Source organism: Oncorhynchus gorbuscha, linkage group LG15 (genome assembly GCF_021184085.1).
Source record: "Oncorhynchus gorbuscha isolate QuinsamMale2020 ecotype Even-year linkage group LG15, OgorEven_v1.0, whole genome shotgun sequence".
Lineage (NCBI taxonomy): Eukaryota > Metazoa > Chordata > Actinopteri > Salmoniformes > Salmonidae > Oncorhynchus > Oncorhynchus gorbuscha.
This window is the reverse complement of record NC_060187.1, coordinates 60,982,470-61,008,212: the sequence shown is the minus strand read 5'-3', so window position 1 is coordinate 61,008,212 and position 25,743 is coordinate 60,982,470. Positions and strand designations below refer to the sequence as shown.

Here is a 25,743-nt window from a genome sequence, read left to right as displayed (position 1 = left end):
TCTCCTTCATCCCTCTCTATTGCTATATCATCTGCACCGCCTTGGCTGAGTTCTTCTCCAGTCAGGAAGTTAGTGACTCACGGTCTCTAGAGTTGAACCCACCTAGGACAGTCAGCGAGGTTTACTACTGCTACCTGTTTACAGCCATCAAGCACCATGCGCTGAAAGGTAAGGCGAAGAGGAACATCCTCAGATCGGAGGTACTTTCTCTAGTTAGGCAACAGCTGACGAACCTGGGGAGATTAGCTTACGAAAACCTTCTAAAGAGTAAGATCATGTTCGACATACAGGATCTGGAACGTTATGGTCTCACGCCAGTAGATATACAGAGCACCTTCCTCAGTCAGATCCTGGTGCCTCTGAAAGAGGAGAGGGTGGAGATGTTTTCCTTCTTCCACTTGACCGTCCAGGAGCATCTGGCCGCCCTGTACTGTGCGATCAACCTCTCAAAGCAGGGTCACATAATCCAGGCTCTGGACTTCTGGTGCTTTGGTGAGATCCCCCCACCTTCCACCTACCCAACTCCCGTACTGAGCCAAGACCTCCACCTGGACCAGACTAGGGTGGAGAACCTGCAGATGTTCACTCGCTTCTTCATGGGCCTTCTCCGGGCCAGGCTGGGGGGGCAGTTGGATGGGCTGGTGCTGGCCCCTCTGGAGGTGGGCTTGGAGGGGAGGATATCTCCACCAGGCTGGGTATCTGGTTCCAGAACCAGTTTAAGGGTAGGCAACTAGCCAACCAGACGGCGCTGAACCTGCTCCACTGTTTGATGGAGCTGCACATGAAGGAAGTCACCAGCAAGGCGTCTCCAGAGATCCGGAGTCTGAACCTGTTCAAGGTTAAGATGAGCGTGGTGGACTGTGCAGCATTACACTATGTGTTGCAGTTCTCCCCACATAGGCTCGAGGAGCTCAACCTGGGATACTCCAACATCGGAAACAGAGGTCTTAGCAGGCTAGCGCCGATATTGCACCGCTGTGAATCTCTTTAGTGAGTATTCATAGCATTTTACTTGTGTGACACAGCTCTGCACCGCCTGTTGCAAATGTTTGATCATTAACAGGGACTAACTGATGAGAAGTATAGTAATTAACTCATTAATGTAGGTAACTATAATTTGTTTTTTTTTCTCAGTCTGCGATATAACTGTCTGGAAAGGGAGGCAGCAATCCTGGAATCTGCAGTGTTGAAATCAAACGAGTGTCAGGTGAAGAAGCTTTTGTAAGTGACTCAGAAAATAACATAATTTCATTTCTAACACTGTTTCATAGCGCCTCTATCTCGCCCTTTAACTCTTGACTCCTCTATTTTGTACAGTATGTGTGGTAACAACTTGGGTCCAGAAGGGGTTCTGGAGCTGTGGAAGGCCCTGGAGCAGAACATTACACTGGAGGAACTCTACTTGGACATCACTGGCATCACAGAGAGAGGAACAGAGAACATTGTCAATTGCCTCAGCAAGAACACCTCTCTGAAAACGCTGACGTAAGAGAAAGGGGAGAGAGAGATGGGCTATCTTTTTGTAATATTTCTTTTATCTGACTTAATATTACTGCATTGTTGAGTAAGCAAGTAAGCATTTCACTGTACTGTTTATATCTGCTGTATACTGTGCAGGTCACAAATACACTTTGATTTGAGGTTGACAGTTTTCTCTGAAGTTACAATGGGTGTTGACATACTGCCATCTAGTGTATTTCACAGTTGCTGCTATGATAACATCCTGTCTGACCTGTTATGTTCTCCTTCCCAGTATCGTGGGGAATGACATTGGGGAGGTGGGGAAGAGGAGGCTGAGGGAGCTAGGGCATCGACGGCCGGGGCTCCAGATCATTGGGAACTTTGTGGACGACCTAGGACTGTTAAACGCCTACCTGGACTGGGTAGAGGAGATACGGGATGATCGGGACCAAATGGACTCAGTGAAGAACGCAGATGCCCTACAGTCCATCTTGAAGGGGCTGAGGGTGGGAGCAGGTGGGGAAAATGGGGAGGGAGGGGAAGGAGAGAACACTGCCAAAGCCCTGGAGCTGGAGACCAAGATCTTGGAGCTTTTGAACACTCCCACTCACCTGGCTGGAGTGAGATGACTTCACTTAACCTTTTGCTCTGTGAGGAGCACAGGTTATCCACAAAGTGAGATGACTGATCAAGTCTAAATGGGCAAAATAAAATGCAACCACACCTTTGCATCGTCACAATACCAGAGAACAACCTCTGTCCAGTGAAGTCCACAAAGCAAGCATATTGCACGTAACAAACTGTTACATGACCTACTGCATGGTCAAGCAAGTGAATGTTTCCAAAATGTTCTGACCACTAAACAACTATTGATTCAGAACCACGGAGAGTTACCACGAGTCTCAAAGAAAACAAGACCTGCCTCCACTATTCCAGCACCATTTCAACTTCAACACTTCAAGCACATCAAATCACATGTTCTTAGTTTAACACAGTGACAATTAAAAGATACCAAAAACTATTTAGTCCATTGAGCAAAATATTATGTGGCTGTCCATGGTTCTTTTTTCTGTGTGTGTGTGTGTGTGTGTGTGTGTGTGTGTGTGTGTGTGTGTGTGTGTGTGTGTGTGTGTGTGTGTGTGTGTGTGTGTGTGTGTGTGTGTGTGTGTGTGTGTGTGTGTGTGTGTGTGTGTGTGTGCGTGTGTGCAGCCGCAAAACATCACTGCTCTAGAGGAGATCTGCATGGAGGAATGGGCCAAAATACCAGCAACAGTGTGTGAAAACCTTGTAAAGACTTACAGAAAACGGTTGACTTCTGTATTGAGATAAACTTTTGTTTTTGACCAAATACTTATTTTCCACCATAATTTGCTAATAAATTCATTAAAAAATCCTACAATATGATGAAAATTACAGGCTTCTCTCATCTTTTTAAGTGGGAGAACTTGCACAATTGGTGGCTGACTAAATACTTTTTTGCCCCACTGTATGTAATAATAGACATATTTTAGGGATGATCTTTTAAACGTCAAACCAAATATTGAGTTTATAAAAAAAAAAACATTGCTTGTTTACCCTTATCACTTCCGATGATTGTTAGCTAGCTCCTAGCGTTTGCTAAAGATAGTTGAAGTTTGTAGTGGCTGTTTAATGAAAACCAATTACTGTTTTTCCTGGCCCATAGACTACTTTTAGGTTGATAAACCATCATCAAGTTGTAAAATGCTGAACTTCCCATTGAGGCCATGTTGATAAAACCATGAAGCACCAATCAACAGGAAGAATGCAGGACTTACCATCGTCCTCTTTGACAACCTGTGAGAAAGAAAGACCTATTTACAGCAGTGATACTATGAGTTAATTACTAATTATTGATGTTTCAATATAATGACTGGTGTTTTACAATATTCATAAATTTACTGTCTGAATTTGTACAAACCAACACCAACAGTTATGATGTAAAGTTAAACCATTGCTGGAATAATTATATATTCAGTCAATAGTTTTTAACTTCCTGAAAAAGAACATCACGGTAATTCCGTGCTAAAGGTCACTTTAGAAATATAACTCTTGTTAGAAAGCCAATATCAAAGAAACCTCTTATGATTTTAATCATTCTCAAAAATAATATTGACTGTTGCACTTTTAAAACTGAGATTACTTCAGTTGAGACGGACCTGCAGCTTTCGTGTTGTATGGCCTGTGTGTTTGCAACACAAAAATGTTACTGATATACTTTACAGATGGTCTTTGAGTTAACGGTAAAGCACACATCAGTTCTGTTATTAATGCAGAAACACATATCCCAGTGATAAATTAGTGGTAAGGACACTTGACCTACATTTGGACAGAAAAAGGATTGGTGTCTACAGGATCAGTGTCCCCCGCGGGACGGTTGAGCTAACGTAGGCTAATATGATTAGCATGAGGTTGTAAGTAACAAGAACATTTCCCAGGACATAGACATATCTGATATTGGCAGGAAGCTTAAATTCTTGTTAATCTAACTGCACTGTCCAATTTACAGGAGCTAACACAGTGAAAGAATACCATGCTATTGTTTGAGGAGAGTGCACAATTATGAACTTGAAAATGTATTAATAAACCAATTAGGTACATTTGGGCAGTCTTGATGCAACATTTTGAACAGCTATACAATGGTTCATTGGATCAGTCTAAAAATGTGTGCATACACTGATGCTATCCAGTGGCCAAAATCTAAATTGAGCATGGGCTAGAATAATACATTATGGCCTTACTCTTTCTCAGGTGTAGTAAAAACAACAATATTTTATTTAGTGTACACATGCAGCACTTGGTACTGTAGACTTCAGGGAGACTGTGATGCATTTCCAGTAAACTCTACCCACAGGTCCTACATAATCTGCTATAGACTATCCATCTTGATATCATTTTCCATGTATTATCTCATTTCTATTCACTGGGGGGGGATGTGTAAGAACGGTCCATCTGCATCCTGTTTAATCAAACCAAAATGAAATTGGCAGAAGTAGTGACCTCATTGCAGTTTCGCATCCCTTTGCACATCAGCATGAAATATGTTTGTTTGGTCAAATATAGCCTTTGGTTACTGCAGTATAGCCTGCAGGGCTGCAGTATAGTGAAATGTTTTCAGTAGAAAGTATTCTTTTAAATATATATAATATTCTGAATATATTTATGTTGTGATTCAATGTATAGCTGAAACTGAAATGTAGTAAAAAGTACTTCAATGATGTAATTGGTTGATTGTTTTATAGCTATAAACCTCAACAGCCTATCCATCACTGGCATCTGGACCCTACCAGACACTTAGTCACCTTAGACCCTTCTCATGAACATTTCAACTTTGTTGAAAGTGCTACATGTATAAAGAAAGACAATGAGAGAACCACATGCAGTATCTTTAACCTTTGGTCACATAATGTGAGAAATGTGCTTACTGGCTACATACAGCACATTTTGTTCAGTGTCAATGTAGTGTCAATTACATATTTCTGTTTTCTGTTTCTATTCCCATTTCTGATATCTCTATCTGGATTTCAATAAAAAAGTATATATATTTACTGAAAAGCAATAATTAATATGCAAACAAATTTGGAGATTCCAAGATTTCTTGGAGATTATATGTGGATTTTGTAATATTAAAAAGAAATGATAAAGATGGAGCTGGGATTTGTAGGGCTGGTTTATGCAGAAATATTGTCTGTTCATATTTAGATATTCAACATATCTATAAAAAGAAAATATATACTGTTTAATGATGTTAATCAGTGTTAATTCCATCATCTCTGTTGATATAATGTTGCTACCATTTGTTCACATGCTTTTGTTATAAGAATACACATTACTTGGTGAAAATACAATCTAAAATACAACCTGTTCAATTATTTATCGGCTGAACAGCACTGACACTCATTAGGAGTGATCAAGAAAACGAGATGGAAGTAAGTATATGAAAATATACACATTTTGATGGAACATTGTTACAGTTTATCTGAGACCCACGGCCTCAAAATGGCATCCTGCACAGGACCCAAACCAAACAAGAATGTTAAACTACATCTCCTCAGTCCCAGATGTACCTCTTAGTAATATTTTTTGTATGTCATCATGATTGTTGTGGCATTTGTAGCCTCTGAAACATTAGAAATCTGTCCACTCGTCTGAGACCACACGAGTCCCCTACACAAGCATGTGTTGTGCCAATGCTAAACAAGTGTATTACATATTTTTCCTGTCTTCTCTAATATGTGGTGATTATGTAGAAAATAAAGGATATTGTGTTGTTCTGAGCCAGAACTAAAGGTACAGTAGTTTTATAAGTGTCACAAAAAGACAACACTGGGCTTAAAGAGTTTCCAAACTGAGACGTAGGTCACATTCATATATTGATAGACAGGTTATAGAGATTGTTTCCCTTCCAGATTCTGCAAATATGGACAACCAAACATAGCTGTGGGAGGTAGGGGTGCTGAGCAGCGCCCCCTGATGAATCAGAAATCAGTGCACTAGGCCTTCATAACTCCTGTATGAGTGGACAAAAATAGTTGTCAGCAGCGCGGGTAGAACAAAATCTCTTTCCAAGTTAAGCCAGAAAGGACAACCAAACAAATATGAATAAAAGTACGATAGATGTTCTCCATATATAGGAAACCCGCAAAATAATTGATGCTTTCAAAGATATTCGTTTTGATAGCATGATAGTTGGATTGGTCAAGTTGACCAATGTTGCTATTTCAGACAATATATGACTCAATTTCCAATGTAAATACCATTACACAATATTCTCAATGCTTTTGATCCATTTTGATGTGATTTTTATAGAATTTCACAATGTTCTACCGTCAAAGATGTTTCCAGAAATTCTTTCTACAAACAAAATAAATAAAAAAATATTATTTTCATAATCAGAGGGCTATTACAAGTATTTCTCAAGGTTTTTTCTTTCTTCTAATTTGGATCTATGATTGGGTCTCACAGGGTTAAAGATTTATAATACATACAGCTTTGAAAGTTCCTCATTTTCCAAAGACACAGTCCAGTCAGTCAGTCAGCCACAGTTGCAGTTGAATAGGACATACAAACACAACATACTTCTTATTTGATACTCCCTACTATTCTATCTGTTGGCAAAAAAAGGTAAGTTATTTAATAATGTCATAATAAATGTATAGGTGCGAACATTTATTTACGGATCAAAATTGCTACCGTTTTAGTGATTATACTCGGTAACACTTTACATTATGGTGCCCTTATTACTCAAATATATATTTTTTGGGGGGGGTAATTGATTGGAACATTTTACTGTGTAGTTATTCCTGTAAGTACAGTGTAATAGGTGTTGTGATTAGTCATTGTTACACTGTGCTTGCCCTGTACTTACAGCAGTAACCCTAACCCTTACCCTAACCCTAAGTACAGGGTAAGTCCAGTGTAACAATGAATAACTACAATACTTGTTACACTACAGGGACAATTACACAGCAATAAAGACACTGGAATGTAAAATGAAAAATTTAAAGAGGAATTTACACTGTGTTAGCACTATCAAATCGTATTACAATCTGTGCATATACACCTTCGGGAAGAATATGTTGCATTTGTTTACATTTTGTGACAAGCAAGCATAAAGATATGCAAATGTTCATGTTCTCATCCATTCATAGAATGTTTGGAAATGATGTAGAGTCAGGTATTTGTAAAAAAAATCTATATAAATACGAGTGGGAAAGTGGCCGTGCGTTTGGGCAATTAATAGACACTTCATTAAGTAAAAACACTGGACACAGACTGCTGCACCATAACCAATCAGAGCTATACGGGCGTGTGCCATTCACTTTGATATTTTACTGCACTGGACTGTGTGTTTACAGGCAGCAGCACAGCACGGCTTTGGTTAAATGATTCTTTTGAAAGCAGTAGCACACAGCAGTAGTCACAAAATAAACCCTATCCCTCCGCAAACAACCCTTTTGGAATCCCGGAACGTCACAGGTGTTCACCCAAATTTGCCAGGACATGGTCCCCTGGAGGTTTTGTCTAGATCCCGGTTTGTTCTGGAGATATCCCGAAGGTTTATAGGATGTTTTTAGAAGATTCTGTCATTGTCTCCTGGATATTTTTGTTTAGTTCCCAGCTTGCTCCGGGGACGTCACCTGATGCTTGAAAAAATGTCCTACCCATTTTCAGAACCACGTCTTACTGTCGCCAAGCCCAAAAAAGCCCTGATTGGTGAACCACTGATCCATTCACAGCTCTTTGTCTGTTGGCAAGGTTAGGGATACTCCCACACAGTGCTTGCAACATACAGTGTTTTCAATTGACATACATTACACACTTTGACATACATGAATACATTGTGTGTACATCTACAGTAATTATTATTCAACCTTTCCTGATCTGAACTCACACCCTCTTGGTTCATGGCATTCCGATCTTTTGGCAACGCCGCCGTGTCTGACTCAATGACGGATTTCACCTGTATTCCTACACTTAGTACTTCAAAGTAAATCTCAGCTCTGTTAAAAATACACGGAAGGAAAACTATTATATTCATCTGTAACGTTTTTCCTCCTCTTCTGACGAGGAGTATGAAGGATCGGACCAATGCGCAGCGTGGTATGTGTTCATGTTATTTATTAGGAACAGAAACACAACAAAATAACAAAGAGAGTGAAACGAAAACGAAACAGTCCTGTAAGGTGCAGCAACACAAAACCGAAAACAACTACCCACAACCCATAGTGGGAAAACAGGCTGCCTATGTATGGTTCTCAATCAGAGACAACGATTGACAGCTGCCTCTGATTGGGAACCATACCAGGCCAAAACCAGAAATACAAAACATAGAACGAAAACATAGAATGCCCACCCCAACTCACACCCTGACCAAACTAAAATAGAGACATAAAAAAGGAACTAAGGTCAGGACGTGACATTATCATAGTGAAGTACTAAGCAGAAGAATCAGCAAATCCAGAGGTTACGAGTTCAAATCTCATGGTCCAGATTCACATTTTTTAAATATGGATCAGAATGATCCGGATTCTGTAATCCACTTTTTTGCAATCCAGGATCAGATTGATCTAGCTGTTTTTGAGCTGTTTTTTTCTGTGAATTGAATAGATTTAAATGTTAGAATGTTAGATTTTTTCAAAATGGAAATGTTTTATTCTGATTCTCCATATAAGGATCCGGATTTGGTAATCCAATCTGACCTTTAATAAGGATTAAAAGTTGTTTATTGCATTTTTCAAAACTCAAAGGTGGTGATTAGGATAGTGTTGATGTCGAAAATCAGGACTACCTTGATCTCATTCTAATCCAGATGAATTCATTTGAAAAACTGTCCCCTGATGACTGGTAAAGCAAATGTCTTGAGAACATTTTACAAATGTCCTAACATGGTCCTCAATGACGTCCCGATAACTTACAGGGAACTCAGCAGCAGAGAGGAGGTCGTTCACTATCTTTACCAAGGCAGTTTCAGTGCTATGCATAGCCCAGAAGCCTGACTGGAGGGGTTCAACAGTTCATGAGAGGCCCTGTGTTGTTGGATTTGTGATGCTACCACCCACTCAAGCACTTTGCATGCATTAGTCTTGTACAAATCATCCTGATCTCGCAAGCTCACATTCTGTTTCGCTTCACGGACCGAGCTCACAATGGTGTGTATGAGGCTATATCATTTGGGCTAATGTGTTGTATGGAGATTACTACAGTTCCACTGTGATGCCTGGACGTTTTGGAATTCTAACCCCTGTTAAACTTTGCGTGTTTGAGCTACAGACTGCTGGACTATGACTCTCACAAGCCACACAAGAGTTGTTAGAAAGTAAGAAGTTTCCAGGACATAGTGTCTATAATACTGTAATAAGCTAACATAGTTGCTGTCACAAACTCCAAACCCCAGACAGTTTTCACTGACTAGTTAGATATTATTTCCAACTGAGCAAACAGTTACCGGTATTTACAGCATTCTTATAAATACATTTTTCATTAGGTATTTTACACCAATTTTTTTATTGACATTTGTCAAATCAAGTTCCATTTCCTGTAGTACACGATCAGCTCCGTTGTTGAGGGAGGGGTTGTTGTCCTTGCACCACACTGCCAGGTCTCTGATCCCCAACTAATAGGCTTTCTTGTTGTCGTTGGTGATCAGGCCTACCACCGTTGTGTCGTCAGCAAACTTAATGATGGTGTTGGAGTTGTGCGTAGCCAAACAGTCATGGGGGATTAGGGAGTACAGGAGAGGACTAAGCATGCACCCCTGAGGTGCCCATGTGTTGAGGGTCAGCATGGTGGATGTGTTGTTGCCTACCCTCACCACCTAGGGGTGGCCCGTCAGGAAGTCCAGGAACCAGTGACAGAGGGAGTTGTTCAGTTCCAGGGTCCTGAGCTTAGTGATGAGCCTGGAGGGCACTATGGTGTTGAACACTGAGCTGTAGTCAATAAATACAATTCTCATATAGATGTTCCTCTTGTCCAGGTTGGAGAGGGCAATGTGGAGTGCAATAGAGATTGCATCATCTGTGGATCTTTTGGTGCGGTATGCAAATTGGAGATGGTCCAGGGCATCTGGGATAATGTTGTTGATGTGAGTCATGACCAGCCTTTGAAAGCATTTCATGGCTACAAAAATGAATGCTACAAGGCAATAGTGACTTAGACAGGTTACTTGAAGAGAGCAGGCAAGAAGATTGTCAGGTGTCTGACCCCATAGCAACCACCTGATCCTGGCAACTTATCAGTGGCCTGGTCACAGAGGTCACTGGGAGTTTGGGCAGACAGTTTATGACCCCGTAGTCTCTCTGGCAGCGTCAGGGGATGGGTGGAGTAAGTCTCACAGGCAGGGGAATCTATAACAGCTTTACCACTATACCATGAATAAATGCCACACAGCGGATGTTGACTGTAAAAAACGAAATCCTTCATTTCACATGCAGAGGTAATACAAGCTAATGACTGTGTTATTCCCCCTGCTCTTCCCCGACAGAGACATGGCTGGCACTTTAAGATTCCTCCTCAGTGGCTGTCTGCTGCAAGGTGGGTGGCTGTGGGAGTTGGGATCACTGGCCAAGATCAGGGGTGAAAGTAAGGCGGTACGGTCCAGTATGGCGTCCAGGCAAAATAAAGAGTGGAGGTACGCCGTACCGGTAATCATGACCCTATCACCATAATCATTTAAAAATATAACTAAAAAGTAGGCTATTACACTAGTATGTATCATTACTGCATGTCAGAGGCATGAAACATTTGTGAATTTACTTGAAAACGTGTGGTATTGCCTACACTCCAAAATGCGATGTGGTTCGAGTGGATGAAGGTGCTCGGGTATAGCCTGGTAAAGGAGCCATTCGGATTATGAAATCAGATGAAAACCTCATGACGGGTTGTGTTTTTGACATAAATAAAGGTAATACATTTTAAAAGTTAAATGACAAATCTTTACGACTAGGCCCACAGAGATCCTATTGAATTAACTGGGATTCTATAACTAATTCTATGATTAGGCCCATGAAAATGCACACATAAGAGGTCCCGTACCGGGAAGGAATTATACCTTCTTTCACCCCTGGCTAAGATGATATGTGCAGCAGCAATGTGTGGTAATAATAATGAATTAGTTCTTGATACACACTCACGCCCTAACAAATGTCCTATGTTGATCATAAATATAAACATTTGAATAAAGTGTCACCCAGCTGGAAAAATGGACTGGTGCTGATACACAGTACACCTAAAAATGCTGTCTTTCTTGAGCTGAATGAGTCAAATCGAACTCTATAAAGACTTGTGCTGTTGTGTGTGTGTGTGTGTGTGTTTTAGGTGTTCTCTGTGCAGATTGGACAGCCTTGATGCCTCAGAGTATAGAGGCTCTGAAGGGATCATGTGTGCGCATTCCCTGCTCATTTACACTTGGTTCCATAAAGACAGTGGACTATAATCCCTGCCTAAAGACTCACTCATGTAATGCCATTTGGATGAGAGGGGGAACAGATAAGACAAACACAGTAGGCTCCAGACCATCTGGGAACTTGAACCAGAAAGACTGTACTACAATCCTGGACAACATGCCTACTGGTGACGAGCTTTACTTCAGACTAGAATGTGGCAACTGTGTCAAGTTTAATTTTGGCACACCTGTTCAAATCAATATCGCAGGTAAGACACATAGCTGTCCAATCAAACGGAACTACTGACCACACGTGATTCTATACACTTTACCTCGACAAAAACGACATGAAATTGTACTTGACGTATTTTTATTTATAGACTTTGTTTTCGCTCATCTCATCGAACAATTGATTGATTATCATTGATAGTGGGTTTGTTTGTTCTTTTTTTGTTTCATTGAGCTAGTAACGTGTCTTTCTATTCTAGACACTCCCCCCACACCCACTCTCACCCCAGCTACAGTGGAAGTGAGGGAGGGGACCTCAGTGAGTTTGATTTGCTCTGCCGCAGCCCCATGTCCCTCTCTCCACCCAACTCTGACATGGACCCCCAGTCTGGGTCAAAGTGAGGAGGGACTACAGGAGAATCAGGATAAAACTCAAGTCAAGACCTCTTCTCTGACCTTCACTGCTTCATACCTCCATCATGAACAGAAAATCTCCTGCACTGCTCTCTACAAACAACAAGCTGGCAAGAATGTCAAATCACCTGCAACTAGTCTGACCGTCGCGGTTCTATGTAAGATCATTTGGACTTTTTTCCCCACCTCATATTAGCATCATTTGTTTGGTTTTGTTTCAGTCAAACATGAATACCATTGTGTGCACTTTTTCTTAAGTTTCTCCCAAGAACACCTCAGTGTCAGTCAGTCCCTCTGGTTCGGTGTTAGAGGGCAGCTCCGTGACTCTGACCTGCAGCGGCAATGCCAACCCAGCAGTGAGCTACACCTGGTACAGAGTCAATGGAGTTCAGGTGACAACAGTGGGGTCTAGCAGAATGCTAACTATCCGGGTGTCTGCAAACAACAGTCAGTTCTACTGTGAAGCCAGAAATGACCATGGAACCGAGAACTCCTCTGTCATTCAACTAGATTTGCCATGTAAGTACTTGCACTATCTCAGTAGCAATGGGTGCTATGGCACCACTAAATTCACTTGTCTCAAACGTTGTCCCTGTTTTTCAGATCCTCCCATGTATACCTCAGTGTTAGTCAGTCCCTCTGGTCCAGTGGTAGAGGGCAGCTCTGTGACTCTGACCTGCAGCAGCAATGCCAACCCTGCAGTGAAGACCTACACCTGGTACAGGGTCAATGGAGTTCATGTGACATCAATAGGACATGGAGAGAAACATCAGACTCAGGTGTACACAGATCAAAGAAAGTTCTACTGTGAGGCTAAAAATGTCCATGGAACACAGAACGCATCAGTCTTTGAACTGGATGTTATGTGTAAGTATACAATGAAACTATGGATGGGCACGAGTATTTGAGTACTCAGGTACTCGATTCAAGGTTTGTATTTATTTCCTATAATCAAATGCAAGTACTCAAACTGTACAAATGCAACTATTTAGCTGGTTAAATTCATAAGCACTGACATTTCAACTCTAAGATGGATTTGATGTTTAGAGAATACAGTATGTCAAATGCAGTGAAAATATGTTCCGTTTGTTTTTCAGTTATGTAAAGAATAACCAGCACAACCAGTACAACTTACATTTATTTTTATGAGAGTACTCAAACACCGATATTTTTTCAAATGCCCATCCATATTAAATACACCTTAGCCAAATACGTATAAACTCAGTATTTCACATTTCCTGACATTTAATCCTAGTACAAATTCCCTGTCTTAGGTCAGTTTGGATCACCACTTTATTTTAAGAATGTGAAATGTCAGAATAATAGTAGAGAGAATGATTTATTTCAGCCTTTAATTCTTTCATCACATTCCCAGTGGATCAGAAGTTTACATTCACTCAATTAGTATTTGGTAGCATTGCCTTTAAATTGTTTAACTTGGGTCAAACGTTTCGGGTAGCCTTCCACAACCTTCCCAGAATAAGTTGGGTGAATTTTGGCCCATTCCTCCTGACAGAGCTGGTGCAACTGAATCAGGTTTGTAGGCCTCCTTGCTCGCACACGCATTTTCAGTTCTGCCCACAAATGTTCTATAGGATTCAGGTCAGGGCTTTGTGATGGCCACTCCAATACCTTGACTTTGTTGTCTTTAAGCCATTTTAAGCCAAGTATGCTTAGGGTCATTGTCCATTTGGAAGACACATTTGCGACCAAGCTTTAACTTCCTGACTGATGTCTTGAGATGTTGCTTCAATATATCTACATAATGTTCCTGCCTCATGATGCCATCTATTTTGTGAAGTGCACCAGTACCTCCTGCAGCAAAGCACCCCCACAACATGATGCTGCCACCCCCCGTGCTTCACGTTTGAGATGGTGTTCTTCGGCTTGCAAGCCTTCCCCCTTTTTCCTCCAAACATAACGATGGTCATTATGTCCAAAAAGTTATATTTTTGGGTCATCAAACCAGAGGACATTTCTCCAAAAATTATGATCTTTGTCCCCATGTGCAGTTGCAAACCGTAGTCTGGCTTTTCATGGCGGTTTTGGAGCAGTGGCTTCTTCCTTGCTGAGTGGCCTTTCAGGTTGTATCGATATAGGACTCGTTTTACTGTGGATATAGATACTTTTGTACCTGTTTCCACCAGCATCTTCACATGGTCCTTTGCTGTTGTTCTGGGATTGATTTGCACTTCTCACCAAAGTATCTTAATCTCTAGAAGACAGAACGCGTCTCCTTCCTGAGCAGTATGATGGCTGCGTGGTCCCATGGTGTTTATCCTTGCATACTATTGTTTGTACAGATGAACGTGGTACCTTCAGGCATTTGGAAATTGCTCCCAAGGTTGAACCAGACATGTGGAGATCTAGAATTTGTTTTCTGATTTTCCCATGAAGTCAAGGAAAGAGACACTGAGTTTAAAGGTAGGCCTTGAAATACACCCACAGGTACACCTCCAAATGACTCATTGACTCAATTGACTCAATTAGCCTATCAGAATCTTCTAAAGCCATGACATAATTTTCTGGAATTTTCCAAGCTGTTTAAAGGCACAGTGTATGTAAACTTCTGACACACCGGAATTGTGATACAGTGAATTATAAATGAAATAATCTGTCTGTAAACAATTGTTGGAAAAATTACTTGTGTCATGCACAAAGTAGATGTCCTAACCGACTTGCCTAAACTATAGTTTGTTAGCAATAAATTTGTAGAGTGGTTGAAAAACAAGTTTTAATGACTACAACCTAAGTGTATGTAAACTTCTGACTTCAACTGTATATATATATATATATATACATATTAGTTTTTTTTTTTTTTTTGTTAGACTCCCCAAAGAACACCTCAGTGTCAGTCAGTCCCTCTGGTTCAATGATAGAGGGCAGCTCTGTGACTCTGACCTGCAACAGCAATGCCAACCCAGCAGTGAAGACCTACACCTGGTACACAATCAGGGGAGGTCGGGAGACACCAGTGAAGAATATGCCAGAGCTAACTGTCCAGGTGTTGACAGATAACAGCATGTTCTACTGTGAGGCCAAAAATGACCATGGAATCCAGAAATCATCTGCCTTTCAACTAGATATGATGTGTAAGTACACAATAAAATAAATGTGTTTAATATTTTTGAGCTATACACACAAAAACAATTGTTCTATATAGTACCAAATAAGGGTTATTTGGCTTGTAACCATAGCGGATCCTTTTTTGGTATATATATATATATTTATACACAAAAATAAGCTTCTATAAATAACCATGCTCATAAGGTTCTAAATGGAACCTCTGTGGTGATAAACATAACCATTTCCTAAGGGTCTATAAAGAACCATTAATAAAAGGTTCTGAAGAACACCAAAACAGAGTTCCGCTATGGTTACAAGGCTTTTGGGGGCTATATAGAACCCTTTTTCATGTTTTTTTATATAGAATCTTTATGGACAATAGTTTTATAAAGATACTTCCTCGGTGTCAAAGGTTCTTTGTAGATCTTTTTGAAGAACCATACAGGGTTCATTATTTTGTTTAACCATATCACATTGTTAAAGGTCCAATGCAGCCATTTTTATCTCGATATCATATCATTTCTGAGTAGCAATTAAGTACCTAACTGGGATTGTTTTAAATAAAAACGTGTCAAAAAGAAGCAAAAATATCTTCTTAGCAGAACAATTTCTCTGTCACCAAGCAGGCCAAAATTCCATCCCACCAAAACAGGTGGAAATTTCAGACCATTCAGACCGTTAAAAGGGCGTTATCATACGTTTTTACAATTTCACAGTATTATTCCAACCCCATGGTGTGGAAATAGAATCTGAGTGTACAAAACATTAAGAATACCTGCTCTTTCCATCACATTGACTGACCAGGTGATTCCAGGTGAAAGCTATGATCCCATATTGATGTCACTTGTTAAATCCACTTCAATCAGTGTAGATGAAGGAGAGGAGACAGATTAAAGAAGTATCTCTAAGCCTTGAGACAATTGACACATGGATTGTGTATGTGCACCATTCAAAGGGTTAATGGGCAAGACAAAAGATGTTTGTGCCTTTGAACAGGGTATGGTAGTAGGTGCCAGGCGCACAGGTTTGTGTCAAGATCTGTAACCCTGCTGTGTTTTTCACGCTCAACAGTTTCCTGTGTGTATCAAGAATTGTCCACCAACCAAAGGACATCCAGCCATCTTATCAGAACTGTGGGACACTTTTGACACCTTATAGAGTCCATGCCCCGACGAATTGAGGCTGTTCTGAGGGCAAAAGGAGACGGGGACGGGGGGTGCAACTCAATAATAAGAAGGTGTTCCTAACGTTTGATATAATACATTTATATGAAACACAGGAATACCTATGTTTGACAGCACTGGGCTTTTAAAATTCTTCAGGTGTCATAATTGTGTTAATTGACAAGTTGAATCAGGTGTGCCAGCTCTAGAACAGCTGGAGACATCTGAGGAGAGAATTATTCTCAGTTGACGGAAGGCCATACAGGAGTATTTCACAAGACACTGTGACTGACCGTAGTCATGATGATGATGAAATAGCATAACACAAAAAAGATAAGATAAACTGGAATGACACTCTCACTCGTGGTTGCACAAGAAGAGCCGTGCTTCTACACCTGCATTGCTTGCTGTTTGGGGTTTTAGGCTGGGTTTCTGTACAGCACTTTGAGATATCAGCTGATGTACGAAGGGCTATATAAATACATTTGATTTGATTTTGATTTGATTTGAGCTGTGAGCAAACCCTTACATTTTAATTGTCACTAAGAGAGGAAAGAACCCTTTTCAGAAATGCAAAGACTCAATGAGGAGCTCAAAGGGTTCTTGGAGCCATCACCCTTCCAAAATAACCCTGGAGGAACCCTATTTTCTAAGTGTGTAGCCAGTATCATAACACACACTATGTTTACTTGTTTCATTCAGTATCTGTTGTTTCTTTCCCCCAGACCCTCCCAAGAACACCTCCGTGTCAGTCAGTCCCTCTGGTTCAGTGTTAGAGGGCAGCTCTGTGACTCTGACCTGCAGCAGCAATGCCAACCCAGCGGGGACCTACACCTGGTACAGAGTCATTGGAGATCAGGTGACATCAATAGGACATGGAAACAAACATCAGACCCAGGTGTACACAGATCACAGACAGTTTTACTGTGGTGCCACAAATGACCATGGCACTAAGAACTCAACAGTCATCGAACTGGATGTATTGTGTACGTATAATTCTGGAACTATTGTTTGTACTCAATTTTAGTTGTGAGGATAGCACCAAGTTTTAAAACAATTTTTTTGAAAGCCTTTTCACTGTTTTTACACCTGTCTCTTCAGATCCTCCCAAGAACACCTCAGTGTCAGTCAGTCCCTCTGGTTCAGTGTTAGAGGGCAGCTCTCTGAGTCTGACCTGCAGCAGCAATGCCAACCCAGCAGTGAAAAACTACACCTGGTACAGAGTCAATGGAGACCATGTGACACAAATTGCTAATGAAAGAGAGTTAAAAACGGAAGCATCTATAGACAACCACCAGTTCTACTGTGAGGCCAGGAATGACCATGGTACAAAGAACTCATCAATCATTCTACTGAATGTGCTATGTAAGTACAACATTACAAACATACTGGAGCCTCAAGTAATAACTTATTAAACAAACCAAAAAACAGGTAGAACATTTTAATTGCATATTCTTTGTTGTTTTTCAGACCCACCAAAAAACACCTCAGTGTCAGTCAGTCCCTCTAGTTCAGCAATAGAGGGCAGCTCTGTGACTCTGACCTGCAGCAGCAATGCCAACCCAGCAGTGGGGAGCTACACCTGGTACAGAGTCAATCAAGAACAGGTCACAGAAGTGGGATCTAGCAGAATGCTAACTATCAAGGTACCAGCAGACAACAGCCAGTTCTATTGTGAGACCAGAAATCGTCTTGGATCCCAGAACTCATCTGTCACTCAACTAGATGGGATGTGTAAGTGCAAAATAAAAACAAATGTACACAATAGTTTAACACTATGGCTAGTGTCATAACACACTCTAAACTACCTGTTTCCATACAATATGCTTCTTCACTTCTTCAGATCCTGCCAAGAACACCTCATTGTCGGTCAGTCCCTCTGGTTCAGTGGTAGAGGGCAGCTCTGTGACTCTGACCTGCAGCAGCAATGCCAACCCAGCAGTGAAGACCTACACCTGGTACAGAGTCAATGGGAGGGAGGGAGTCATTGTAGGATGTGGACAGAGCTTCATCTTCAATAAGATTGCTATCAATGATAGTGGGCGGTACTATTGCGAAGCAGAGAACAAGCATGGGGTGGACAACTCAACAACTACTAACATAAATGTGACATGTAAGTTGTTACACTTCCATATCCTGTGAACATACTTTAAAGGGGCAGTGCAGTCAAAAACGTGATAAAAAATATATATACAGTGCCTTGCGAAAGTATTTGGGCCCCTTGAACTTTGCGACCTTTTGCCACATTTCAGGCTTCAAACATAAAGATATAAAACTGTATTTTTTTTGTGAAGAATCAACAACAAGTGGGACACAATCATGAAGTGGAACGACATTTATTGGATATTTCAAACTTTTTTAACAAATCAAAAACTGAAAAATTGCAGGTGCATTTATACGGAGACTTGATAACACACAGGTGGATTGTATTTATCATCATTAGTCATTTAGGTCAACATTGGATCATTCAGAGATCCTCACTGAACTTCTGGAGAGAGTTTGCTGCACTGAAAGTAAAGGGGCTGAATAATTTTGCACGCCCAATTTTTCAGTTTTTGATTTGTTAAAAAGGTTTGAAATATCCAATAAATGTCGTTACACTTCATGATTGTGTCCCACTTGTTGTTGATTCTTCACAAAAAAATACAGTTTTATATCTTTATGTTTGAAGCCTGAAATGTGGCAAAAGGTCGCAAAGTTCAAGGGGGCCGAATACTTTCGCAAGGCACTGTATTTCCAAGCACTGAGGTCATACTAACACTCTGAAATTGTGGAAACGATGCCCTTTTTGTGTAAGTGCTTAAAAAAAATGCCTGGAATTTCAGCCTAATCATGTGGGATGGAGTTTTTGGCCCACAGCATGTCATCACATTCTGATCTAATTATTCTGACCAATGACCAGTCATCTTTTATTTGTATACAGTATGTATCCTCCTACTTTTAAGTGGTAAGTGGGGTAGGCTCTAGAGAGTCTGGACCAGGGGTTCCCAAACTTTTTCACTCAGGCCCCCTTCCGGCATTGGGAAATATCTCTCCCCCCGCGCGCACACAAAACGTCTATTTCTATGGGCACAAGCACGGTTCATGATACAAACGGTTCACACCCCTCTTGTTGATGGAGAGAACATTTTGTAGGTTTAAAGCTTATGTCCTGCAATTCTACACATTCTGTCATCGCGTGCAAGAGAACATTTTGCAGTTTTAAAGCAACGTTTCTTGCAAGTCTATACATTTTGCCATGTCTAATGTGTATTAATAATATAAATAATATATGCCATTTAGCAGACGCTTTTATCCAAAGCGACTTACAGTCATGTGTGCATACATTCTACGTATTCATGTGATATTTGAGCGTCACAAACATTACAACAAAATCTATGAGCTAAAAAACCTAGCTTAAACGCATGAATTATTAAACATTATACAACGGGTGGGTCTAATCCTGAATGCTGATTGGTTAAAACCACATTCCAGTCGGTGTCTATTCCATAAGTTACCACCAGCTAAATCTATTACATTAAAATGCCTATTTACTCTGTTCCATCTGACTGCACAATCCACTGTCTCATCAGCCCAGCCAGGCACTTTATAAACTTGATCTTCACTATCTACACTACATTCCCTCACATTTCGTTTAGACTAACATTTAGTTTTCAACAGAGGACATTTGTATAAACATTGCTGTCTATCTCTCTGACATTTGCAGCATTGTTTCAATATTAAAATTAGATCTCCAGATGTCCCATAGTAATGACCTCGTCGGGATGAGACAGACAGGCAGGCAGCTTTTCTCAGCCAGTCAAAATCATGAATAACATCATTTTTATGGATATATACAAAGAACTATCAATAGAAAACAGGTAAAACAAAAACAATGTGTAATTAGTTTGCTGTCTTTCCAGATTACGTTTAATGGTATTGTGTTAGCTGTGTTGCTGGCCAGCTCCTCTGAACAAGTGTCCTGACAAGAGAGTATATTTTCAATGCCAGGCGAAGTCGCGCCTTATTAGCTCTTTGTTATGGATGTATCCAAATAAATATCACTAGAAAACAGCTTAAACAAACCCGGCTACTTTGCTGTTATTCTGGCTACATTGTTTGACGTGACTGTCAGTTAGCCGTAGTTGGCTCGCTAGCAAGCAAGAGATAAGAACGTCGCCAGACAATTATGGCAATGGAACATTTAGAACCAACGACTGGGTCGCGTCCATAGATACAGAACTGTTTCAATATGCTTTGTGTTGTAGTCATGGCAGACAAATATATATATTTAAGCAAACTTTATTAGGCTTTTGCTATAAGAACAAAAAGACTAAATGACTGGCTCGCGTCTCTGGCAACCGAACCGATAGAACGAACGACCAGCCGGCTTGCATAGCAACCCTAGATTTGTGTCGGGACTATGTCTTGCGGAAGGATGACATAGTATTAATAAATAGATCAAAATAATGGTTTTAATTAAAATATCTAAATCATTATTTGAATATGTTGGTGTCCCATTGTATAAAAGTGATAATGCCCTCGAATGCCAGTGTTTGAAGGATATATTGGTACAGTTTGCCTGCCCTCAACTTCGTCTCGGCCCTAACAACACCGTGCCAATTTATCCTCCAAACACCTGCTTCTCTGGCGTTATCACTTAATCGAACAATAGATATAACATTTCACTGCATCATTTGTTTTGGTTTTTCAGACCCACCAAAGAACACCTCAGTGTCAGTCAGTCCCTCTAGTTCAGCAATAGAGGGCAGCTCTGTGACTCTGACCTGCAGCAGCAATGCCAACCCAGCAGTGGGGAGCTACACCTGGTACAGAGTCAATCAAGAACAGGTCACAGAAGTGGGATCTAGCAGAATGCTAACTATCAAGGTACCAGCAGACAACAGCCAGTTCTATTGTGAGACCAGAAATCGTCTTGGATCCCAGAACTCATCTGTCACTCAACTAGATGGGATGTGTAAGTGCAAAATAAAAACAAACGTACACAATAGTTTAGCACTATGGCTAGTGTCATAAAACACTCTAAACTACCTGTTTCCATACAATATGCTTCTTCACTTCTTCAGATCCTGCCAAGAACACCTCATTGTCGGTCAGTCCCTCTGGTCCAGTGGTAGAGGGCAGCTCTGTGACTCTGACCTGCAGCAGCAATGCCAACCCAGCAGTGAAGACCTACACCTGGTACAGAGTCAATGGGAGGGAGGGAGTCATTGTAGGATGTGGACAGAGCTTCACCTTCAATGAGATTGCTATCAGTGATAGTGGGCGGTACTATTGCGAAGCAGAGAACAAGCATGGGGTGGACAACTCAACAACTACTAACATAGATGTGACATGTAAGTTGTTACACTTCCATATCCTGTGAACATACTTTAAAGGGGCAGTGCAGTCAAAAACGTGATTTAAAAAAAAATATATATATATATATATATATGCAAAAAAATAGAGAAATATACACCACCGTTCAAGTTTGGGGCCACTTAGAAATGTCCTGGTTTTTGGAAGGAAAGCAACTTTTTTGCCCATTAAAATAACATCAAATTGATCAGAAATACAGTGGAGACATTGTTAATGTTGTAAATGACTATTGTAGCTGGAAACAGCTGATTTTTTAATGAAATATCAATGTTTCATGCAGCAATGTTCCAACATCTAGTGGAAAGCCTTCACAGATGTTTTAATGAGATGTCCACTTGAGCCAGCTATTTGCTGTTTCAGGTGGGGACTCTTCCGGCTGAGGAATAAGTTTCACACAGACCAATGTGCTAAATTCACCCCTCAAACGTACTCAACAGCAACCCCAGCTTTGAGCTGAGCTCAACTGTAGATCTGAGTCACTAGGAACTACTGTAAAAGACGTAACACTGCTTGCCACCTGATTTGGCTCACACCAAGCCTGATGTCAATACAGTTTTCTGTTCCTAAAACTAGAATCTGTTATGAACAGAGTGCAGTAAGTTTTGTAGATGTGACCCTTTGTCAAAGTTTCTAAAAGTTGTGTTGTTTACAACGACCGCAATGGCAAATTGAGTTATTGCACACGCAATGCACACTTCACAGCGAAGGTGTTCCCTAACGGAAATATGCAAATACATGCTAGAACCCAGCAATAGGATCTCGCTAGCTCTTGCTTGGCTCTGCCCACCTCCTTGCTCGTTCTGCCCACTATGCTTAATTTTCCCATTGAAAACGACACATAACTATCTCGGGTTAGTTATAAATATTTTTGATTTAACTGTCTTCCTCCTCTGTTGTCTATAGTTGCTCCAAAGATTCTGCCCTCCTCTCGCTGCATCAGAACTGCTGATCAGATCAACTGTACCTGTGAGAGTCATGGGAACCCCTCTCCCAAAGTGGAGTGGCGATTGGCTGGACAGCCTGTCAGTCACATTACTAACACTGTCGTCAGAGAGTCAATGGGCAGCACAGGCCTGAGAAGCTCCCTCACCACCCACCAATCACAGGAGGAGGATACGCCCCCTCTGGTCTGCCTCAGCACCAACTCTGTAGGATCTTCCAGCCTCCAGTTCTGTATTCAATGTCTGGGGAGTCACCAGGGGCTGGGCAAAAGTGTTGACGTTCTTGAGGGTAAGTGCTTTATGTTATCAAATGCCATACATACACGTTGTGCAGCATTTGGTGATTTTCTGCAGTAAAAGCGATTTGGATCTGGTCAAAACATAATTGTATAGTATAGGTACTTTGAAATACACAAACCAGTCATCATCATTCATAAGGGGTTTGGATACCAGAATTGACTGGATTAATGATCTTGATAACCTTGATAACAACTTTTGTAAGTCTATCGATGAAAGTTTTTTCTGTTCTCCCCTAGGTCAAGTTTCCTTGCCAATCTTCATCACTGCAATATTTGTTTCGGCATTAATGACAGCACTGATATGTGCTTTACTGTATCTCCGAAGGTAAGATCATCACTCTTTAAATGTTCCGGAAATACTGCACATATTTGTGTCTTTATACTTTTTGTGCTTTACATTAACTTAGTTCCTGACTCTGAAGTCAACACTTATTTATAGCTATCTGATTTGACCAGTTTTTTGTATGATGATTTCACAGGGTTTGGTATCCTTGTTTTACGGTACTCAGAGGTCATTACAAATATTACGACAGTGATGTGGGGATGAACCTAGTTCCGACCAGTGGTGAGAGGACACAGGTAAGTATCATCAGATTCATCCTGGAAATAAATTGATAATGAAATTGCAACAAAAAAAATTATGTTAAGTGTCTATAAATGTATGTTACTGCAGGATCCTCCTGCGCCAGAAGAAGACATATACACCAACAGCATGATACCGAGTCAGGCCAGGAGACAGGGACGCAAACAAGACCTAGAGGCCCCCAATCTGGGTCCCAAACCCCTGCCTTCCTCCAAAGCCATCTCTGAGACCGACCGAACCAGCCTGCCCAATCTTATCGCTGACACTGCTACAAATCCAGGAGAAGGCACTGCAAAGAAGGAGAGGGAGGATGTCTTTTATTCCAGTGTGATTTGGAAGAAGAAGAAGTGGATGAAGAAGAAGAATGAGGGGTCCCTGGACGGGGGAAGGGAGGCGTCTAGCGGTTCCTATCTGGAGGAAGAAAGATGTGTGCTAGGAAATGTAGGCAGACACAGAATAAGTAAGGTACTGGAGATGGATCACCTGCAGTTTCTCTAGTTTTCCATTAATATAATGTAGGTCTATTGTACTTTCACAGAGATATATTGCTCTTACTGAAAGTATAACGCTGTCTTTTTCACCTCAAAACAAATAAAAACATGAAATGTCCACCTTATTGTTCTTTATTGTAACCTAATGTAATTGTTCACAGCATTATGATGACCTACGTTCTGTAGAACCTTTAATGTTGCCAAGGTATTTAAAACTCTTAAACTTACTCTAATATCATTGAATGTACCAACATTAACAAAAAATTAGAAAAAAAATACGAAGGTTTGTTTGAAAGCTAACAATAGAACAAACTCTTGGCCAATTGGAAAGTAGGCTCAGACAGACTCAGTAAGTTTCCTGTTTGAAAAGAATAAAGGGGAGGATGATGTAGTGGGTTTCACTTTGTGAGAGGAACAGAGGGCCAACACAGACAGACGCTCACCACCACCTCTGAAGGTAAGGCATGATGTTAATCTCTAGTTTAATGGGGATTTGTGACAACATTTCAATGACAGGTTGATAATGTTGTTTTGTAGCCTGCAGGTAACCTCTTCTCACATAATATATAGTTTTCTATTTGTTATTCACCAGGGGCAATTCACAGCAGTGAATGAATACATTTGTATTATTTTCTCATATTGGTCCCCCGTGGGAATCGAACCCACAACCTTGATTTTGTAAGTGTCACACTCTACCAAATGAGCCACATGTGTCCTAGTATTAAGTATTTAAGGATCCCCATAAGGCAGCAGCTACTCTTCCTGTAGTACAAACAGGAACAAAATAATTACATCTCAACAAAACAACAGCCTACATCAAAAGTAAAACAATAAATCATACAAGACATTACATTATTACTCTATTATTACAAATATACTATAGACGTGGAATACTACAATATTAACATGTGTGTTTGTGTTAGTGTGTGTGTGTGTGTGTGTGTGTGTGTGTGTGTGTGTGTGTTTGTGTTAGTGTGTGTGTGTGTGTGTGTGTGTGTGTGTGTGTGTGTGTGTGTGTGTGTGTGTGTGTGTGTGTGTGTGTGTGTGTCAAATAAAATAAATACGCTTCGTAAAACTACAGGTGTAGACTAACAGTGAAATGCTCTACCTCAGGGGTATTCAACCGGGGGTCAGCGGAGGTACTGCAAGGGGTCCACGAATATACTGTATATTTTTTGGTGGAATTTTTATTTCAATGTTTTTATGAATATCGCAAGCAATAACAGAATAAACTCAATTTGAATTACATACCTACAGTAGAAAAGAGGAGAATATCTTGTTTCTAATAATGTCAACTTTATTTATGAACTCCAATACTGAGCAAATTACACCAATTGGAGTCAATTACACTCACTGGAGAATCTGACATAGGATTTGAAAAAGCTTCTCCTTGCCATTATCAATCGCCTGGTGATTTGACAAAACATGACCCCCCCCCAATGTATGAGTCACTGGTTTGCCTGGGAGGGGGTCCCTCGGCAAGTAAAGGTTGAAGAGCCCTGTTCTATGTAGTCAAGTACTAGGGCTGCAGTATAGTGAGATGTTTTCATTAGAAAATATACAAAAACACGAAATATTCTGAATGTATTCATGTTGCGATTCAATCCATATTAAAATAGAAATGAAATAAAAGTACATAATTGACGTATGTAAGGTACTGGGTGTCGTGAGTGGGATGTCAGGCGCAGGAAAACAGAGAGTTCAATATAGTGCTTTTTTAATGCACACACGGTGAACCACGGCCACCCCACTAAACACTGGGTGCTCAAAACAAAATGCCCCAGACACGGGGAACGAAACAGTCCCGCACTATACACGAACATAAACCAACACGTTCG

At 40.7% G+C, this 25,743-nt stretch overlaps 1 protein-coding gene and 1 long non-coding RNA gene across 5 annotated transcripts; one reads left to right on the top strand and one right to left on the bottom strand.

Annotated features, from left to right (window-relative positions):
- The first annotated feature begins 6,495 nt into the window (after nucleotides 1–6,495).
- Nucleotides 6,496–24,023, top strand: LOC123997761 (B-cell receptor CD22-like). 3 transcript variants are annotated; one of them, XM_046302291.1, is made up of 17 exons: nucleotides 6,496–6,603; nucleotides 10,463–10,512; nucleotides 11,296–11,631; nucleotides 11,851–12,162; nucleotides 12,263–12,523; nucleotides 12,608–12,871; nucleotides 14,833–15,096; nucleotides 16,959–17,219; nucleotides 17,335–17,598; nucleotides 17,704–17,967; nucleotides 18,077–18,346; nucleotides 20,927–21,190; nucleotides 21,300–21,569; nucleotides 22,495–22,821; nucleotides 23,069–23,156; nucleotides 23,311–23,410; nucleotides 23,505–24,023. In XM_046302291.1, exons 2-17 carry the CDS (start codon nucleotides 10,467–10,469, stop codon nucleotides 23,910–23,912), a joined length of 3,999 nt encoding a protein of 1,332 aa, XP_046158247.1. In that variant the 5' UTR covers nucleotides 6,496–6,603; nucleotides 10,463–10,466; the 3' UTR covers nucleotides 23,913–24,023. The 3 variants fall into 3 exon arrangements, with proteins under 3 accessions (XP_046158247.1, XP_046158249.1, XP_046158246.1); XM_046302293.1 differs by lacking the exons at nucleotides 6,496–6,603; nucleotides 10,463–10,512 and adding an exon at nucleotides 10,729–10,882 and having other exon boundaries at nucleotides 23,341–23,410; XM_046302290.1 differs by lacking the exons at nucleotides 6,496–6,603; nucleotides 10,463–10,512 and adding an exon at nucleotides 10,730–10,882.
- Nucleotides 14,805–22,636, bottom strand: LOC123997762. Of its 2 annotated transcripts, XR_006832182.1 has the most exons (4): nucleotides 22,470–22,633; nucleotides 21,265–21,411; nucleotides 18,042–18,188; nucleotides 14,805–14,944 (listed from the first exon to the last, which is right to left on the bottom strand). It is a non-coding gene; the product is annotated as an uncharacterized LOC123997762 (long non-coding RNA). The 2 variants fall into 2 exon arrangements; XR_006832181.1 differs by lacking the exon at nucleotides 14,805–14,944 and having other exon boundaries at nucleotides 17,499–18,188; nucleotides 22,470–22,636.
- Nucleotides 24,024–25,743: the final 1,720 nt, after the last annotated feature.

What these genes read in the sequence shown, in the direction of transcription:
- LOC123997761 (XM_046302290.1), top strand. Translation starts at nt 10,831, where the DNA reads ATGAAATCAGATGAAAACCTCATGACGGGTTGTGTTTTTGACATAAAT. An exon ending in CTTTGAACTGGATGTTATGT is followed by an intron (nt 12,872 to 14,832) that starts GTAAGTATACAA and finishes TTTTTTTGTTAG; the next exon opens with ACTCCCCAAAGAACACCTCA. An exon ending in CACTCAACTAGATGGGATGT is followed by an intron (nt 21,191 to 21,299) that starts GTAAGTGCAAAA and finishes TCACTTCTTCAG; the next exon opens with ATCCTGCCAAGAACACCTCA.